The sequence below is a fragment of the Arachis ipaensis genome, chromosome B10 (assembly GCF_059453495.1).
Source record: "Arachis ipaensis isolate K30076 ecotype BB chromosome B10, ASM5945349v1, whole genome shotgun sequence".
Classification (NCBI taxonomy): domain Eukaryota; kingdom Viridiplantae; phylum Streptophyta; class Magnoliopsida; order Fabales; family Fabaceae; genus Arachis; species Arachis ipaensis.
Genome location: NC_142435.1, coordinates 150,386,548 through 150,408,154, shown reverse-complemented (window position 1 = coordinate 150,408,154; position 21,607 = coordinate 150,386,548). Strand labels below are relative to the sequence as shown.

Genomic DNA, 21,607 nt, shown 5'->3' with positions numbered 1-21,607 from the left:
TATTATATAATTTGATGATAATTTAAAATAGAACTGATTTTTATATAAAAAAAATGTATTAAATTATTAATTAATGACTTAATGATTTTTTTTAGTGACTAAGGATATTTTGTATTTAGTGAGAAGTTTTTGGTTCAACATCCACTTTAAAACAATATTTTTATATAAGTATACATATACATGGTGCGAATTGATCGGGTAGGTTGAGACTCAACCTACACCCTACCCAACCCGTAACCCTATCCAGCCGGATTAGGTCGAGTTAGTTGCCCGCAGATAGGATATATGTTGTCATCTCTAATTTAGTAATTTTGTAAAAAAATTTCTTGATTAAACACCTTAATGGCAGCCCTTCACAATTGTTTATTCAAGTAAAATATTATAATTTTTGCTTATCTAAATCAGGTATGATAAAGAAAACAACACAAAATCAACGAGTAACAAATTTCACACATCCAATACTTAAAAAAATTACATATTCAACAAATATTTGGCATTTCGGTTGAAAAATAGGTCATTTTTCATACTTTGTTAAGTAGGAAAAGCTGCACTCTTTGTTAATTTAACAAAAGTCTTTATTTATTATATTTTATGTGGATGGTTTAAATTTAAAAAAGATAACCTGCTTCAGATTAACAACTTTTTTTTGTAAACTTTAGAATGTTTTTTGCAAGTATTAAATGTTGGGTTGAAGTCTAGAAAAAAAATAAATGAATATTGAAATGACCAAAATATATGAATGACAGGCATTTAGTCCTGTTTTAATACCGAAAAAAAAATGAATGAATTATTATTATTATTATTATTATTATTATTATTATAAGCATACAAATAGCCTGTAAATACAATATTGTAGAACAATAATAATAACAATATTACAAAAATACACACACACACACACATATATATATATATATATATATATATATATAAAATGTTTAATATTGTTGATAATAATAATAATAATAATAATAATAATAATAATAATAATAATAATAATAATAACAATAATTTTTAATAGCTGAATTATTAATAAATAATAATAATAATAATAATAATAATATTATTATTATTATTATTATTATTATTATTATTATTATTATTATTATTATTATTATACAAATTGTCTGTAAATACAATATTGTAGAACAATAATAATAACAATATTACAAAAATACACATATATATAATATTTAATATTGTTGATAATAATAATAAAAATAATAATTATATTATTATTATTAATTATTAATTCAGCTATTAAACGTATTTGGAACTTGACATATGTTTAATTATTCATGTATTTAATTTAACTACATTTTTCTATTGATACTTTAAATATTTCTAATAGTATTTTGGATAATTTAGTTTTTATGTTAGTACATGTACAAGATTTCGTTAGTACGGGTTGATAGGGATGGCAACACCATCCGAATCTGTGGGTATCCATTCCGCCCCTACCCATTTGGGGTGGATAATTATCCGCCTCACACCGGTGAGTTTTTAGCGGGGCGGGTTCTTGGGAGGGGCGGGGAGGGGTCGGGTTTAGGTAATACCTGCCCTTATCCACCCCGCTATATATATAATATATATAATTTTAATATATAATATGTATAATATATGTAAAATAATTAATAAATGATTAATAATATTGTATTATATTTAAATTTTTACTTTAATTTATGTTATGGATGTAATGATAGTTATACAAATTTTGAAATTTTATTTTATTTATTTAATTTTAATAATTATAAGGGAGGGTAGGGGCAGAGCAGATACTCGCAGGGGCGGATTAGGATTCAACGTTTTACTACCCGCGAATAGAAGTGGGACGGATTCTATGCGAGTTGTTATACGGCGGAGCAGGATCGGGTAGAGCAAAAACCCGCCGCTATCCGTCCCATTGCCACCCCTACGGGTTGATGGAAGGATCGAGAACTCGCCGTCTTAGTAATTACGCAATTGGACCTCTAGAGTAACAGATGGTGATATTTACAAGAATACTTTGACGCTCAAGTTAAAATGAATTTGAGAAGTATAGAAATAGATTATTTAGAGATTTGTGATCTCCTGGCCATAAGTTTGTGCCGTGGAGAGGACTTGAACCTGGAAACCAGGTCGTGGTATGGCCGTTTGAGAACTTGAAAATCGAATCCAAAACAGTACATATATTAAATTGCTAAAAAAACAAAGAAGAGTTAAAACGGTGCTTTATTTCAATTTTTATTTTTGAAACAAAGATAAACAAATAAAGTTATCAAGCTTATGAACTTGCCAACAATGAAAAATATTATTTTAGGTTTTAAGAAAGCTTTTTAATTTATTTATTTTTAAATAATTAAAATAATAAAATAAAATAAAGTTAAATGAACGAGATAAAACAAGAATACAATACATAACAAAATATTAGTTCAGTTGAGACATGCCTACCACCATAACTCAACAATAATTGAAATTTTCACAATAAAACAACGTTACAAGATATTATTATCTTAAACCTTCTCAAATTAAGTAATGACCTAGATAACTAAAATATCTAAAATTTTTAGATATTATTCTTATTTCAAGTCTTTTTAGTAATAGATCCGGACACAAAATACAATAAATTTATATATAAGATACACATACAAAGATTATTGAAAATTAGTTCCAACATATATCAATTATAAAAACCTTTCTGAAATATGTTTGATAATCTATTATAAGATTGTAAACCTAAATGACAAACAAATACAGGAAAAAAAAATTCTTTTCTATGACTAGAAGGGATTTTACAAAGTGAAAGAATAAAATCTAAGAACTAAAATGACGAAAACTTCAAATATTTTTTTTTAAAGTAGCACTCCGTTAGCTCTTCTATGATTCCTTTGACTTATAATATAATAGTGTGTTTTTAATACATTTATTTATCATTATACATTTAGATAGCTAATAAAACCGTGGCCACTGGTGATTAATAAACAGTTGAAGGCGGGAAAATTGAGGAGAAAGCACAAGGGGAACCTCATCAAAAAGTGATTTATGTCAAGCAGGAAAATCCTCAACTTGCATCAAGACTCAATTTGTTAATAGTTTTCCACCGCCTCATTTTCTAGGTCTCCATGCATGAAGACTATGTCCAAATTAAAAGGAACTTGGTAAATCCTTAATTTTCATTACTCATTGTTAATGTTGTAAGTATGAGGAGTATTGAAGTTAGTCCTACATAAAAAAAAAAGTAAAAAAAAGTAAAAATTTTATAAGATAAGAGACCCATTTATTTGACACTTTAAGATTTTGAGTTGAATCTTCTCATTTTATGTTATCTCACTTGATTTCTCTCCAAAATCTTCCCGGTGGTGATCGAATGGGACCGGTGGTCAATTCTAAGTGAAGGCTTGGCGATATATTTCTGGGTCTGTGTGCTTTAACTATCTCTCTCAAGTTTGATATTTATAGGAGGATGGAAATGGAGTTTACTTGTTTGGGAGGGTCTCTTATTTTATCTCTGACTGAGAGATTAGTCATTGAACTTCCGGCTTAATAGATACCGTGATGCAAACCAAAAAAACATATACACCCAAACAAAATAAATAAAAGAAGACCATATCAAATAATTTATAATTCAATATACAGTAGCTTAATAATTAGCTATTAAAAGAGTTAATAATCAAAATCGTCCCTAAAAAATATTCTGATCTCTATTTTCGTCCCCGAAAGATAAATTTAATCAAAATCGTTCACGAAAGATTTAAAATTAGTCGCGTTAGTCCCTCCGTCTATTATGTCACTAACAACATTAATTTTACTGATGTGGCACGTTAATTTTTTTTTTTTTTTGTCTTTTTTGGTCATGGGCGGTTAAGTAAAAAAAACAAAAAAAAACCCTAACTACCCAAAATCCGACCCACCCGTACCCGCCCCGAGAATCCCTCCTTAACCCATCTGAGTAGTTTCGAACCTCCATTCTCGTCTTGCTACAACACAACCCCCGCAATGAAAAGTGATAGGAAGAGAGCAAAAGAGTGTTACCTTTCTGTGATATCTGGCACGGATCCAAGTGGGAGTAACATGAGGCAGAGGGCTTCCTTCCACCGGCCTCGTCATCGAATGTGTCGACGACATCGCCGAAACCACTCTCATGTCGTCGGAGAGCACGCTCTTGAAGTGCTCCAAATCAAATATATGACCGAATTCATTGTGCATCAATGGTCAAAATAAAGTCACCATTCTAATGCTATAATAGGGAACAATATTTAATTAATACCAACAATGGAAAGAAATTGATTCCTATATAGATACCTTTCATCGTCCCAAATGACATTGACTTGCAAAATGAGAACAACCAAAGCAGCACCCAGAATCCTAGCAATAACAACAGCATCAACAATCTAATTTTTCAGTTGATTCATTCCACCAGAAACCACCACCATAAGATACTTTCTTCTGTTCTTCATAATCCCTTCACTCACTCTTCTATAATCTCTTGAGAAACTCAAACATGACTTGTTTCCCAACCCATCCGGTTGCTTCCAAAACTCACCACCATCACCATCATCATCACCAATAGACTCTTGCGTTTGTGCTTGTGCTTGTTCTTCTTCTCGTCTCTGCAAGATAACACCAAAGTTTGAATTTGGATGAAGACTCTGGAGTGAGAGGTGTGATTTTTGTGATGATGTTATTGTTGTTAAGGGACATCGGAATGTTAAAAATGGGGTGAAACCGAACTTGAACATGCTAATGAGTAGTGCTCTGTGATGCGGCTAACCGAATTGGATTCGGAGTGAAAAGCGAGCACTATACCATTGATGCGGTAGTGGCAGCAACTGTGGAGTAAGGGCTCTAAGACACTTGATAGGTGGTGGAGGTTGACGTTCAGGTAAGGCGTGGTATCTCTGCAATATCTGGTGACGACGGCAGTGGTTACTGGAGACGGTGCGCAGTGTGAAGCTTGCAGAACCATCATTGCGGGAGTTGTGTTGTAGCGGGACAGGAATGGAGGCTCGAAACTACTCAGATGGGTTAAGGAGGGAATTTTGGAGTGGGTACCGGTGGATCGGATTTTGGGTAATTAGGGTTTTGTTTCTGTTTTTTGGACTTAACAGCCTATGACAAAAAAAAAATTAGCGTACTACGTCAATAAAATTATTAATGACAAAATAGATGAAAAGATTAACGTAATTAATTTTAAATATTTAAAAAATAATTTTAATTAAATTTAATTTTTAAGAATGAAGATAGAAATTAAAATATCTTTTAGGAACGATTTTGATTAAGCAAAATGAAACCTTTATTTGCTGATTGATAGAGGATCTTGCTTTTTTGCTTTTGTTGACTTTTCTTCTTTTATTATAATCTTTTTCTTTCCTGATTAGTAATTAATAGTAGCAACTTGCGCGAAGAAACCTGCCATGTTCATTTAAAGAAGTCTTTGTTTGCGAGAATATTCAACTATGTTAGCTACCCTAGTTAGATTACAACTATAATAAATAATTTTATAACTAAACCCTACACACATATACCAAATAAAGGAATAAATGCACTCTAGTATACATCCTAATCAGGTTGTAAGTTCCTTAGCATTCATTTACTTGTGTTTCTTTCAAAATCAATAAGGCTGCTCCACTTTTCATTATGTATATTTGAGTGAGCTTAGAAGAAGAGAATTCCCATAGAAAGAGTGTACCTTCTGTACCAAATAAAAGAAAGGTAATTATTTATTATTCTAATAAAGATACTAAAAATATTTTTTTATGATGATCTTTATTTAAAAATATAATTTATTTATTTGATCATATATTTTAAATAAAAATAACACTTTTATAATATATATAAATCAAATTCTATAATTTATTATCTAATAATTAAAATAAAATATTTTCACATAATAATAATCATAAAATTTTTATTAGAGTACCCATGATAAAAGAAAGGATCATTCCTTGTCAACATTACAAAAGAGAGAAATGAGTTGGAAATGAGAACTTTCCAAATAATAATATCAATATATAAAGAGAGTCCTCTAGTAAAGAAAGGGGAAAGTAGAACATATAAAATGTTGCATATACTAAAGTCTAAAAAAAGGGACCCCATGCCTATGGTGCAACCTGAAAAGTGGTGATCATACTCCCAAATTAGATTCATTGAAACCCGAAAAGTTTTTGGTAGGAAAAGTTCTACCAAATACCATTTGGAGCATGCAATATACAACTTGAGCTTCAACAATCAATTCCGCTGAAATTTTCACCATCTTAAAATCTAATTCGATACCGACCTGCGTAGTTCTTTATTTATTCGAAAAAAGCACCAAAAAGGTCAATGTTGGACCATTCATTTGGACGCATCTTAGCTAACTCACGAATAGAATAGATGTAAGTCCATCTCGTTACGTTGCATCAAATAGTACCAAACCGATCAAGGCGAAGTCGAAATAATAAAATTTCAAAGTGTTCATCATTTTGAATTTCTACTTAGTTATTTTGTCGGTAAATAAAACGAAATATGAAAGCTCCTTCCCCGAGCTTCATTTTCTGCCTTCTTGTGTTTATTTATTAGTGGTTTGACAATAGTATATAGAATTATATATCCTTATTAGCCATATGTAATAACATGAAAGTTCCTTTTACTAATAATCCTAATGATTTATTTGTTGAGTTCTTTCTAAATTTTTTCTACTTATTCTTGTTGTTGAGTTTTTTTTAGGTGAAAATTCACCTGTAGTTAACTTTATAAAAAGTTATTTTTAAATGGCTGAAATATGTTATCATTTGATTTGAAAAAAATCAATTTATTTTATATAAATATTTTTTTTTAAAAAAAATCAATTTAGATAGATCAAATAACTACTTTTAAAAAAAAAATTCAGCTCTTTATACGTGTTATCTTTAAATGATAAATTTGATACGTTTTTCTTTTTCATCCTTCTTGACCAATCTTTTTTTAGATTTATCTTTTACTTTCATTTATTTAATTTTCGTCAAATATATATAAATTAAAATAAATTATTTGAAAAAGTAAAGTTTGATATTAGAAAAAAACAAAATTCACATTTTTTTGTCTGCGTAGGAATGACAAAAAAGGAAAAATTAGGAATCCGAATTTGCAATACGAACAAAAAGTTATAAATGATATTATTTATTTCTATTTTTTTGCTAAATTCTTTCTCTAACACAAATTTTAAATTAAACTGTAAAAATATATTTAATTATAAATTTACAGTTAAATTAAATTTTATAATAATCAATCAATTAGTTTTCATATTAGTTATCAAAAATTGAAAGACAACGAATTTTATTATTTTAAAAATGTAAAAAAAAAGAGTAAAAATAACTGTTTATTCTAACTCAAATTAATCTTTTTAATTAAATTATTTGTATAAAATAAACTAATTTTTCAAATCAAATAATAATACGTGTCAGCAATTTAAAAATAATTTCATTTGACTGTAGGTGAATTTTTGCCTTCTTTCTAACCCTTTAAAAGAAAAATAATTGGAGCTAACTATAACGCTCGAGCACTAGTGAAATTCAACATGAAGCCGTAGCTAAGTATCATCATGATCAGCTACGTTCACTATTATTTCTCACTTTTCTTCCTTTTTCTTTATTTTAATTTAATTTATTCACACACTTTTTAATTCCACTACTCAAGTTTTGGCCTCTCTAGATATCACATGCGCTTCGTGCCGTAGACCATAAAACAATATATATTTCCTTAGATTTAAATCTGATTTCACTTTAATTAACTTTCCACGTTTGCTCTCAATATACTTTTAATTAATTGACAAAAAATTAATAATTAAATTTTGGTATGCATTATAAAAATACCAATATTATTTAATAGCTGCTAATCACTTTTAGCTAGCTACCTTCATATACATCTCCATAATCTCTACAACCCCAATCCTAAACCTTCTCCATTAAGAATAATCAATCTCTCTCTCTCTCTCTCTCTCTCTCTCTCTCTCTCTCTGAAATGGCTCCATTAGAAAAAACTGGACAAGAAAGAGAAGGGATTAAACTGTTTGGCATAACGATCACGTTGCATGCAGCAGAAAGAAAAGAAGATGAGAAAAGCAGCAATGGTAGCGAAGAAGATGATGATCATGATCATGATCATGGAGAAGATCAAGAAGAGATGATGAAGAAACCAAACAAGATCATAGCATGTCCAAGATGCAAGAGCATGGAAACCAAGTTTTGTTACTTCAATAACTACAACGTTAATCAGCCTAGGCATTTCTGCAAGGCCTGCCACAGGTATTGGACCGCCGGAGGGGCCCTTCGCAACGTCCCTGTCGGTGCAGGCCGCCGAAAGGGTAAGCTGCCGTGCCCTGCCGCCGCCCGTCACGGTGGCGCCATCTGTGATTCATCATCCACTGTTCAGAAATTTGGATTAGATGATGAAGAGGAGGGGTTGGTTTTGGACGAGTGGGATGTTGCCACCGTCATTCACGGTGGTTTCCGGCAGCTTTTTCATCAGTCGTCTAAACGGCGGAGGACGAGCTCTGAGGATGGTCAACCTTGTTAAGTTATTTTTTTTTTCTTTTATTTTGTAAATGGATAATCTGTGAAAGTGTATTTCTTTTTCTTCGGAAAATACATTTTCCTTTATTTCAATTTTAACTTTGATTTGTTTTTCTCTTTCTTTCTTTCTTTTGATTTATCAGGCTTTTTTTTAGTGGCCTTCCTCACAAAAGATTACAGATAGGAATAATTAACTTTAATAAAGTGAACTAAATACACCACCGGCCTCTTCACAAATCTAGAATAATTTTAAATGAAAATCATGTTTTTATATAAGAGGAGTACTAGGGGCCACTAATTTTTGTGTTTTGTAACCATTAATTGATCATCAATAGTATTTTTAATGGTGTGAGATTACATCCAATGATAGAAAATTACTCATTTTCCTTTTGATGTTTAAGTGCAAAACACAAAAGTTGCTGCTGCTAGACTTTCTCTCTGTATAAAGTGAGAGAGTTGAATGTGTGTCCTATTTGTGTTTAATATAAACAAAAATAAAACTCTATATTTTATTAGGATAATATTACGGTGATGGGTGAAATTTTGTGAAGAATAAAAAAATATTTTTTAATAAAAAATAAAAAATTATTATTCACATATTTTTTAAAATTCAATAAAAATATTTTTTTATCTAATTTTACTCTTCTACCATAAGATTCTTTAATTTTTAATACTAGTGTTTTTAAATTAAACTTCGTTATGTCGTACCAAATTGAATCTGAAAATACATTCTAATTTTGGTAGGTTGATGAATGATAAATTCACACACACATATATATATATATATATATATATATATATATATATATATATATATTAAAAAAAGAAGGTTAAGAATTGTCAATGCCTCTCTAATTATATCAAAAGGAACTTTTGCAATTGGAGATGAAAGAAAAAAGCCAAGCGAAAACTCTAAAGAAATTACTAACTTCACTTGCTAGTATACTTAATTGACCTAATGATGAATAGCACAAGTTCCAAGTATTGTATTTCGTTTCTGAATAAGAAGTTTTGATTAGCTAACTTTAATTTGGAAAATTTTTTTTTTTACTTTTACCAAAGATAGAAGACTCGAATCTGCAATCTTTTAATTGAGTACCAGGAGACTATACTATTTGAGATATAACTCATTTGCTTAATTTGGGAATTACTTGTACGCTTCGTTATACTTAATATTATTAAAATGGTGTCGAATAGTCCAAAAATATTTGATTATATTCTATTTCAGATTATTTCTGCCCTATATAGCTAGTTCGTATAGAAAATTACGATCTAATTCAAGGGCATTAATCATACAGCTAGATTTCAACGCAATAGAAAATTAGAAATGGTCAAGCGAAAGAAAATAGAGATAAGATTTGAAGAAGTAAACACGCTACTTAAAATTAAACGCACAAAATTTGATGGCGAATTGCACTTTAATTATTCATTTCCCGCTCTCGTCTTAGAAAATTAAGGAAGCTATCGTTTTCGATTGTGCACAACGTGGTTCTGGAGGCCGGCTAATCAGTTTTCACTACATAATTATAAATGTAATTGAACTTTAAATATTATGAAGTTGGTACAATTAATAATAGATTCCTTTCATGTTCAGTTACATTCATTATTAGTGAGGTCAAATTAATTTGTTAATGATGCTGACTACTTGCAATGCGAATAGATAGAAGAATAGTTTGTATTAATTAGTAGATAATATTTTATTCGCCACTTAGTTTGTATTATTCATAGGTAGAAACAAAGCCTTCTTTCTATCTGTGAATAATTTAATTCAGCTATGGGCATCATATCATATGATAATTAAAATTAGTCATCAAAATCAATTATTAAGAAATGAGTTTATAATGCGATTAGGATTGATTTTGAATAAAAAAATTATCCAATTTTAACATTAATTTTAATTTACTTACGATGTAGTTTAGATTGAATGATTTTTTTTAATCCGATCCAATTTCAAGCGGTTTAGGTTAGATTGAATTTATGCTTTTATAAATAAAAAAATTAAATATATATATATATAACAAGTCTTAACATCAAATTTTAAATAACTAACAATGATATAACAAGTTTTAATAATATTTTAAAAAACTAACAATTATTAAAAAATTATTTAATTTTTTAATTTGTTTGTGAATAATACATATATTGATTATAATCATAAATAATACTATTTCAAATTAAATGACTTATATAATGGTGATCTCATATATTATTATAAGGGGCCTGCTACACATACAAGAAAAAACGGTATACAAGTTTTACAAGTTGGCCTAGCCCATAAAAAATACACGCGCAGAGAAGAGCATTGGATGGAGCGTCATTTACACGCGCTCCACCCAAACGGTTACACTTCGCATAAACCGCCCCCTTAATGGCAAATTCTTCCACTTCTTCCACTTCTCAAAGCCATTCAGAGAAAAAGCAACCCTTCCATTTTCGAGCAACGTTCGAAACTCAAGATATACAACTCGTCGCTAACATTCGAAAACTCCATCAACACACCATAGAACTCTCGATCAAGAATCTCCAAAGAAAACAAAGCTATAATATTCAAGGTACGTTACATTACCATTGCTATATATTTTCCAAATTTCGAACTAGGTTTTACTGTTCTTCTACGTTGTTGTACGTTTTACTGTTCTTCTTGCTCTACGTCTCATTTTACAGTTTATAATGTTCTACTTGTTCTAGGTTTTACTGTTATTCTTGATTCTATGTTACACTGTTCTTCTTCGTTCTTCTAGGTGTGACTGTTCTTGTTGTTCTAGTTCTTCTGGTAACTGATTTTTGAGGGTATATTCCGTAGTTTGGTGGGTGTATATGGAGTAATTTGTTGGGTGTATATTTCTGAACTGATATACTGTAATAGTCAGCAGTTGCTTATATTTGCTTGTCCATGGGTCTATATTGCTTGACCTTGTAATGTTGCTTGACCTTGTATATTGATGCATGTTTGAGTGATACCTGACTGATATATATGGGTATATCTGAATCATATCTATGGGTGTATCTGACTGATATATATGGGTGTATCTGAATCATATCTATGGGTGTATCTTACTGTTATCTATGGGTGTATCTAACTCATATATATGGGTGTATCTTACTGAAATCTTTGGGTGTATTTTTCATTTCAGAGAAAATGGCAGCAAGGAACCAACCTGGAAGAAATGTAAGAACAAATATATGTCTTACCTGAAATCAGTTTTATATAATAGAAATATATTTGACTATAATTTTGTTTTTGTTTACAGCAAACCAAAGATCTCAAGTGTGCAACACATCTCCTAAGTGATAAATTCAGAAACATGAGTGAGGAGAAGAAAACGATTGTGAGGGATTTGGGATTCGGTGGCTTGATGCACATCCCACCCCTAAGGGTGCACCACCAAGTGTTAAGGGAGCTTGCTAACAACTTCAAATTAGGGGAGAACAGACTGGAAACTGGATACGGTTCTTTTAAAATAACCCCAAAAAAAATAGGTCATGCGCTTGGCATCAATGCAACAGGTAACTCGCTAAAAATTATAGGTGTATATTAACTGATGCTTGGGTGTCTTTAAGTTGATGCTTGGGTGTATTTGAACCGATTTTGATACTTTGTTGTTTTCCTTTTTGTAGGAGATCTATTTCCTCAGAAAGTCGATTATAAGAAACTTTCTGAGGATGACAAAGTAATTTTTAGAAGATTCCAGGGTAAGACCCTCAAAAGTCTTACAGATGAGATGATGGATATTGGCGTTGGTAACGAAGAGGATCGCCTAATGTTCAAGAGGATTTTCATCCTCTATATACAGATGGCGTTCCTTTTGCCGACGACAATAAACAAAATCTCGCTTGTGCACCTGGCCCCAATTTTTGAGATGGACACCATAACAGAGAGAAACTGGGGAGGGCATGTTTTGACCTTTATCGTCAAGGGCATAACCGACTACAAGGAGAAAAAGAAGAAGGCAATTGATGGCTGCCTCTTTGCCCTGATGATAATTTACTTTCATCTTTCTAAAAATAAAGGCAAGAAGAGGGCTGAAAGACCGCCAAAACCATGGATTGCCAACTGGAGTAAGGAGCAGTTGGTCGAAAGAATGAATGCAGAAACAGAAGAAATTTTGGTAAGTGAACATAATATGTTGGGTGTATTTTATTTATCTGAATGTTGCTAAATAAATTATCTGATGTTTTAGGGGATTGTAAAGTTGGCGCAAACAAGAGAGAAAATGAAAAAAATAGAGAAAAAAGAAAAAAAAACAAAAAATAAAAAAAATAAAAAAAAGAAAGAAAAGTTCAACATCCTCTTCAGAGACAGAAACAACAGATACTGACAGTTCTACCTCTGAGTCTGAGACTCAAGAAGACTCAGAGGATTCAGCAAAAAAATAACCCAGCAAAAAGGGGAAAAAGTAAGTACCATACTTGGTGTATTTTCTTTATCGAGTTGGGTGTATTTTGTGGAACCATTTGGGTGTATTTTGTTTATCAAGTTGGGTGTATGTTGTTTATTAAGCTGGGTGTATTTCGTTTGTTGTGTTGGGTGTATATTGTCCATTCAGTTGGTTGTATCTTGTGCTTTCATTTGGGTGTATTTTATATCTTTAGTATGTTCTAAATAATGATTGTTTGCCTTCCAGAATGGACTCCGAAAAAAGAAAGAAGAGTCAAGAGGATTCAGATTCTGATTCAGAATCTGAATCAACTGATGAGTAATGTTCTGAAATTATTACTCCTTTCTTTTGGCTTAATTATCAAGATTTCGTGTATTAACTGAAGTGTCTCTTGTTAACTTATAGAAGCGAAGAATCATCACCGGTGAAGAAGCAAAGAAAAAAGAAAAAGATACAAAGAACACCAAAAAAGTAAGCACTTCTTTGGATAATATTCTGTGATAAAATTAATTTTTTATTTCTGATTCATACTTGTTTTTTCCACCCAGAACACAATCCAAAAAGAAAAAGGTTGTTGTTGAACATTCATCCCCTGAAGAAGATCAATCCTATGATGGGTACAGTACTTCGTAAGCTATATTACCAACTATCATCATAATTATTTTTGTTAACATCTTCTTTTATGAATGTAGTGACAGATATGAAATAAGAACTGAAGATCTGGATGAATGGTTAAGGGAAAACAATGAAAAATCTGCTGCAGAGGGGTATGTCTTGTTGGGGTGTATATTTCAGATTTTACTGTGTTTTCTTTGCTAATAATTGTTTCTTGTTTCGTAGGGAGAAGGAAGCTGACATGCGATCGACAGAAGGTCGCTATGTCTCCTCTGAAACGTAAGAAGCTTTATTTAATAAAATCTTGTTATCATGATTTACCTGTATCATATTTTATCTGAATAACATGAAATCTGTTTAGAATACCGAACGTGAACTTGGGAAGTGATCATCCTTCCTCTCAAGGACACACAGAATAAAGTAGTGTAAACAGGTCTGCAGAGAGCACGTAATTTCTCTTTCAAATAACTGTTACTTTTGTTCTTTTATTACCTTTTACTTCTAATTCTGTATATATTTTTTTTTTAAAAAAAGCTCTTTATTATTTTATTCGAGAAAAAAAAGGCAGGAAAAAAAAAACAAAAACTGCAAGTATGTAAGTTCTCAAAAAACAAAGCCTGTATTTCTTTTGAATTGTTCGGGTGTATTTTTTGACTTTATTTGGGTGTATTTTAGGTTGAGTCTGGTTCAAGAGTCAGCCAGTGAGCCGGCTGATTTGAATATAATGGTTGTGAGGGAAGAGACACCGTCGGATGCGCTTGCAATGTGAGTTTTTCAAGAATATCTTGCGCCTTATAAACTTATTATTTTCAAAGGCGTTGTTAACCTTTCATTTTTCTTCTTGTTTAGAGTTCCGATTCAAGTTTTTGTGCCAGTGTCCCAAACAATCACTCTGTCGGACTTTGAAGAAACACCTGAGACAGAATTTGAACCAACCACTCTGCTACAAATTGAAGGACCTACAAAAACATAAGAAACAGTATTGGCTGTATATTTTATTACAGTATGGGTGTATATTGGGTTACAGTTTGGGTGTATATTGACTTACAGTTTGGGTGTATATTGTTCCTGAATAGTTTTTTTTACGCCATGATTAATTTTGTGTAACTGTGCAGCACTCCTGAACCCCCCCCCCCACCAACTTGAAAAAAGCACACCCACGCTTCCCCCAGCTCCATCTAAAAGGTAAGTTCATTAGAGTAAAATCAATGTATGGGTGTATATTGGGTTACAGTTTGGGTGTATATTGGCTTACAGTTTGGGTGTATATTGTTCCTGAATAGTTTTTTTTTTTTTACGCCATGATTAATTTTGTGTAACTGTGCAGCACTCCCGAACCCCCCCCAACAACATGAAGAAAGCACACCACGCTTCCCCCAGCTCCATCTAAAATGTAAGTTCATCAGACTAAAATCAATCTTTGCTTATCATCCGTATATTCTTACTCTTATAATACGTTATACATGATCACGCAATCATCCATCCGCAGAAGACGCTGCTGCCCTGATGATGATGGCACGGACAGCATCCTATGTTCCTAAAACATATCCGATGCCATCATTCAGCCTTGGCTTCACTGATTCCAGCCAAGAAGAAACAACAACGCAGGAGGGAGCGTCAACGCAGGAGGCAGACAGGGCAAAAACTCCAGAAACTGCAAATTCGCTAGAACAATTAGAGTATTTGGTACAAAAAATAGCAAGCAGTGCGGCGAAAGAAGAAAGTAAAAGTGCACAAATTCAAAAGGAGACTGGCGGAGAAAGTTCTGGGAAGTTTGAAACTCCTGCGGGAATAAATCAAAATACGGATGATATGAAAGAGAAGTGCTACATCTGGGTGACCCGAGTGAAAACATACGCAGATGGCAGTACTAACGAGTTTGACAACCTGTGCACTCTGATTGCCCAAAACAAATACATTTTGAATAGAATGCACTTTGCATCGCTCCAGGCAGGAAGTTATATAGAATCTGAGGTAATATTAGAATAACATTAATGTTTTTACACCAAAGTTAACTGCATTGTTTATTAATGTAAATTGATTTCGGCATATATTTCTAGATTGTATCTGCCATATGCCTCATCCTCAACCAGAAAAATGATAAAAGGTTTCAAGAACAAATATACTGTCTCCCACCTGATATTGTGGTAAGTGTTACTTCTACGAATTTTGGGTGTATTTTCTGTATTCCTTTGGGTGTATTTTTTACGTTCAATTGGGTGTAAGTTGTGTAGTCATTTGGGTTTATTTAAAGTATTCACTTGGGTGTATTTTCAGTATTTAATTTGTTGTTTCACAATTGTTGCAAAGCATGGCTGTTTCGAAGCACCCAAACGGGGAATTCATATCACCTAAAACCAATAAAAAATTCAAGGTGGAAGACTACCCAATGTTTATTCCCTTCATAGATGGAAAAAAATTAGCTTTGCATCGATATGTGAGTTTTCATTTGTAAAATTTGTTAGTACCGTTCTTTACTTATATGCCAAATAAAATAACACACTGTTGAAATGTGGCAATCCTTCAGATTTTTGCGCCTGTTTGCTACTCAGGCCATTGGTGGTTATGGGTGATTGATACAAAAAAGGGGAGATTTTATATACTTGACCCGCTAAACAAGAAAGCTCCAAGCGATGGGAGAAAGCAGCTTAATAAATTCACTGTAAGTTGGCTCTGTGTTCTTTATTTTAATAGATAGGTGTATTTCAATTCAATATAAGGTGTATCTATGTTTTGCTTTGGGTGTAAGTATGTTCTCTTTTGGGTGTATTACTGATTTGTTTTGTTTTTTAAGGGATATGTAATTTCAAGAATTAGAGCACATGCCGGCGGGAACCTCTGAAGAAAAAAGAGGAGTTGGAAATTAAAGCAACATACGTTAAAATCTCAGACCAAAAATCAAGGTATAAATTTCTGACTCTGAACATTAAACTTTCCTAAATGAGATTTGTAATTTATTTTCTTCGTTTTCAGCTATGACTGTGCTATTTACGTTATGAAGTGGCTTGAGTTAATTGAGCCCGAAAACATTAAAAGGGCGAAGTATGAATGGGATAATTGGCCACAGGTAACTGTCTTTAAAACTATATAACTTTGTATTACTTTACTGGAATTAATATTGTTGTTTAAACAGAATATACTTTTTAATTGTAGGAGGAGGCAGACCACTATAGAGTAGAATATGCTTCGCGGATACTATTCAGTGAAATGAATAAAGATAGAGATCAAGCAATTAGAGCGAGTAATGCAATAAGACTGTCCAAGCCATCCTCAGTATTATTGAGTCCATTTTGTCAGATAAATTCTACTGATATAGAAACTGAGTAATGTAACTGCTAGCTAGTTTGTAAATTGAACATATGCTATAAAAATTTGCCATTTATAAACAACTTCTATTCAATGAAGTTTTTTTCCATAATTAAAATGTCTGTGCTGTTAAACTGTCTGCGTTGTATTCAAAAGCTCTGTATTACAGGTAGTAAAATATGAAGGAAAACATCAAGGCAGATCTAAACACAAATTATAAACTTGTACACCCAACGGAAAGTTTAATATACACCCAAACTGTCTGTGCTTGTTAAACTGTCTGTGCTGTATTCAAAATGTATGAATTACAGCTACTATAATATGAAGAAAAACATCAAATCAAATATACACCCATAACCTGCGATTTTTTACACCCAAAAAAAGTTGAATATACAACCTGAAATCTACCCCCCTGATGCTTTGACCCTAAAACCCTAAACCCTAAACACTTAAAACCTAAACCTTGTGAATCACAAGAAAATTCACAAAAATACACCCAAAAGAGAAGTGCTTTTACACCCATATCCTGTAACTATATACCCAAAGAGTTATCCCCTGCTGCTGGTACCCTGAACTGATAATTCATAACAGGTCCTTGATATTGGCTGGAATTGGAATGCACCACTGATGCAGCATCAAACAAGTTTATCTGAATATAACAAACTCACTTATTAGCTAAACTATTAACGAGAAAAATAAACTCAATCGCCACAAATTTAAAGAACATTGCTTTTACCTCGCTTAAAACTTTCATTTTCTTCTTCTTTGTGGCATTTGCAATCTGTTTGTCCAACTTTGAACCTAGCCTATTTTTTGGACGTCCTCTTGTTCGAATCCTTGGCGGGCTTTGAAGCTCGTTAATGGATTCCAAGTTGGCATCTTTGTGGGATAAAGAACATGTCCCCTTCCTTTTGGCTTTTAATGATTCCATCTCAGCCATGACGTTATCGTACGCACGGTGCAGAATTGCAGTCAGCTCCTTCGATTCGGATGCAAATTCGCAAATATTTTGCGAACGAAAAACCAATTGGTTAAACCTCTTGCTTCTTGGCTCCAACAGTGGCTCGTCGTGGCTGCTCTTGATGTGTGTGTATCGCCTCTTTACCTTCTTGCTCCATCGTTCCAGTATATATCTAGGTGACACTTGGCTTACTCGTTCAAAGCTTAACACGCTTAGTGCGTGACGGTATAGTATCCCTCTCGACTCGAATAATAAGCATTGGCATTTTACCTCGGCTGCAACTGAGTCGTAAGTAACCACAAACTTGTTGAATATTGAGCTGGAAACTTGTTCTCCGACTTCGTATACTGAATAGCCTAGAGCGGAATTCGTTAATCTGGTGATGCAATTCGCCTTTCCTCTGAATTGCGCTTGGACTTCCCTAAACTTTTGATGAGTATACACATCTTGAAACTGAGCTTCAATGGAGGATTTGGTTGCACACGGTATGACCGTGTGAAAATCTGCAGCATCTGATTCTCTCTCTGCTTGCTTCCTGCTTCCGAGGCAATTATCGTATTGTTTGACGAATTGAATAAGCGAGCTGTTTCGGGTGATAAACTTGTTAAAAAATGAATGCATGCTCTCGCTCCTTTGTGTGCTTCTCATCCCTGCCCAGAAGTGGTGATCCAGATAGATAGGAACCCATATATGACGGTCTTCATACAGATCTGCAGAATACACCCAAACACAGACTATAAATACACCCCAAAAAAATGCAATTTACACCTCTGTTGCAGATTTTTAACAAACATTACCTGAAAGCCACTTGTTGTCCACAAGACCAAAATTCAGCAGAAAATCATTCCAATTCCTATCGAATGAGTCTTTGCTATGAGAGTTCCAAACCACTTGGCTCATTTCTTGTTCGATTTCTGCATGTCTCTTGTACCCGTTTAATTTGCTTGGAATCTTTTTCATGATGTGCCAAATACACCAACGGTGAATTGTTGTTGGCATACAGGCCTCTAAAGCCCTTTTCATTGATACGCACTGATCGGTGAGAAACCCTTTCGGAGCGTTTCCTCCCATGCAACGAAGCCAACATTCAAATAACCATTTGAATGATTCAATTTCTTCGTTTTTCATCAAAGAGCATCCGAGAAGTGTTGACTGACCGTGGTGATTCACCCCGACAAAAGAACCACAAACCAAATTATACCTGAAATAAATTACCATAGTGCAGAATGCAAAATCATTAGGTACACCCAACAAAATGCTTAGTATACATCCAAAAAATAGCCAATATACACCTCTGCTGCGGATTCATAAAAATACATTAATTTAGCATCATAAACAGGGGCAGTTTGTTACCTGTTTGTATTGTAGGTGGTGTCAAATGAAACAACGTCTCCAAAATACTCAAAGGCAGCTCTGCTTCTTGCATCGGCCCAAAAAGCCAGCTTAATCGATTGATCCTCCTCGAGTTCGAGCTCAAAAAAGAAATTCTGATTCTTCTCTTTCATTCTTAACAAATATTTCCCGAATTCCTTTGCATCTTCTTGTTCGAAAACATTCCGCACTTCTCTCGTAATGTAATTCCTCACATCCTTTTCGATAAAATTTAACTCGCGGTGACCCCCGGCAGCCGCAACAAATGATTGGTAGGTTTTGCTTGGTCTGATACCGGCCTCCTCGTTATTCTCTATTGTACGACGAATGGACATGCTTAGTTCTCTGTGCTGTTTGAGCATCTTTGCTTTACTTGGACAGCAGGGGTGTGAATGATCCAGCACAACCTTTGAAATGATCCAAGCACCGACATCCTTCAATGTGTGTATATAAATTCTTGCAGGACAGTTTAAACCAGCTGTCGGATTCGTCTTCTCGGTCGGAGATATTTAGATTTCCATTTTCCCTCTCTGCTACATGTAATCAATTGATTCTTAATCTCGTTTCCCTTCCTATTTGTGCTCCGAACTCTTGTAGAAAAACCTGCAGCCTTGGCGTAGTTCCTGTAAAATTTTCCAGCATCTTCAAGGGTGGTAAAGGTCATTCCAACCTTCGGAACAAACTGGTCATCAACAACAGAGAGAGGCTGCAGAATACACCATGTCAAAAACTAAAAATACACCCAATCATTGCTGATATAATACACCCAAACCAAAACAACTCAACTAAAATAACAAAAAAAGCCATAAACTGTAAATACACAGGCTGCAGAATACACCATGTCAAAAACTATAAACACACCCAATCATGTCTGATATAATACACCCGAACCACAACAACTCAACTAAAATAACAATAAAAGCCATAAACTGTAAATACACAGGCTGCAGAATACACCATGTCAAAAACTAGAAACACACCCAATCATGTCGATATAATACACCCGAACAACAACAACTCAGTTAAAATAACAGAAAAAGTCATAAACTATAAATACACCCACACTTATCGCAAAAATACACCCAAAAAAGTTCTGATCTACACCCGAGCGTCTGCTATAAATTCCAGATAATTAATCAAAACTAATACATTACATTCAATCCACAGATTTATCTTCATGCGTTATTTTGACAGTCAATGTTCACGAATTATTTACCTACACAATACTATACAAATTACTGCAACAAAATTCATAGTAATCCTATGTAAATCAAACCTCAAGAACTTCGTTAGATTCAAATTCATAATCCACTTCGCCTGGATTTAGCTGACCATCTGAGGTTGAATCATCCATAATCTTCAAAACGAGTTCAAACTTTGATTTCAGAAAACAACAAATCAAATAAAAAACGAAGCTGGAGTTGCAGAGAGAAGAACTAACGTAAATAACGAAGAAAAACGAGTGAGAAAGGAGGGAAAAGAACGATCGAAGAAACCGGGGGAAGCTTCGCGAGAAGAAGAAGGAGCAAATCTGCAAATAACGAAAACGAAGAAGGAAAGAAATCTTTTAAATTTGGTAGTTAGATATACGCGGGATCTTATATAGCGCGTGTATACAACGTAACTCTTGGAGCGCGTTTTGGAGTTTTATTTGTTAATGAACTTGTAAATCATACAAGTTATTAGGGCTTGTATGCAGAGCTTTTCTGTAGTTGATAATAGAGATGATGTTAACTTGAAATAATACTTCAATTGATACTTTAATTTGATTCTATCGAGGAAGCCAAGTCCATTGCGGAGGTGTTTTGGTTCGTTGTTTTGTTGAAAAATTAAGGATATAAGCTTCTTCTTGTTCTTGACTTCTTGGTGACACCGGCATTCGGTGTGATGTCATTGGCATTCGTCTAAAGGAGTATTTCTAATATATAATGGATATGAACTATGCAATTGATACTTTAAAATTTTAAAATATATAATATTTTAATTTTTTATCTAATTCTTAAGAAATTTAAAAAAAAAAAATTCAATCTCAACCATTGGATTTTTTGTAAACATAATCCAATAATCTTAATTTCATGGTGCATGAGAAGTTTCCAAAATACCCTAAAATTATTAAATTAAGAGTCCTTTTTTCTTTTCTTCTTTGAAAAAAAACTGCATATTTCTTACTCTTGAATTTAACACACAAAAAGACAAAAAATATACTTGGTGGTGAATTTCCTTTATATATAACTACCTTCTCATTTCCAACTTCAATCCATTTAGTGCACCTAGTCAAACCACTAAAGTGCTAATTAAGATATGTGACGGTATGATATCCAGCATTGCTATAACAGTATTATTACTCAAATAAATACCATTTTAATTTCTTAAACTGTCGTACTACACTTTTTTAAGTTAAAAAACTCAATTATATAAATTACAATAATAATTGAAAAGTTAGATAAATCGTATTTTAATCTTAATGA

The 21,607-nt window shown here is 32.9% G+C and overlaps 1 protein-coding gene and 1 pseudogene across 1 annotated transcript; both read left to right on the top strand.

Moving 5' to 3' along the window:
* The first annotated feature begins 7,956 nt into the window (after positions 1-7,956).
* LOC107634834 (cyclic dof factor 4 pseudogene) lies at positions 7,957-8,511 on the top strand (annotated as a pseudogene).
* Positions 8,512-10,875: 2,364 nt separating this feature from the next.
* On the top strand, positions 10,876-12,826 carry LOC148582083 (uncharacterized). The gene is made up of 5 exons (XM_088495195.1): positions 10,876-11,059; positions 11,642-11,676; positions 11,759-12,014; positions 12,126-12,616; positions 12,689-12,826. Exons 1-5 carry the CDS (start codon positions 10,876-10,878, stop codon positions 12,824-12,826), a joined length of 1,104 nt encoding a protein of 367 aa, XP_088351321.1.
* The last annotated feature ends 8,781 nt before the right edge of the window (positions 12,827-21,607 follow it).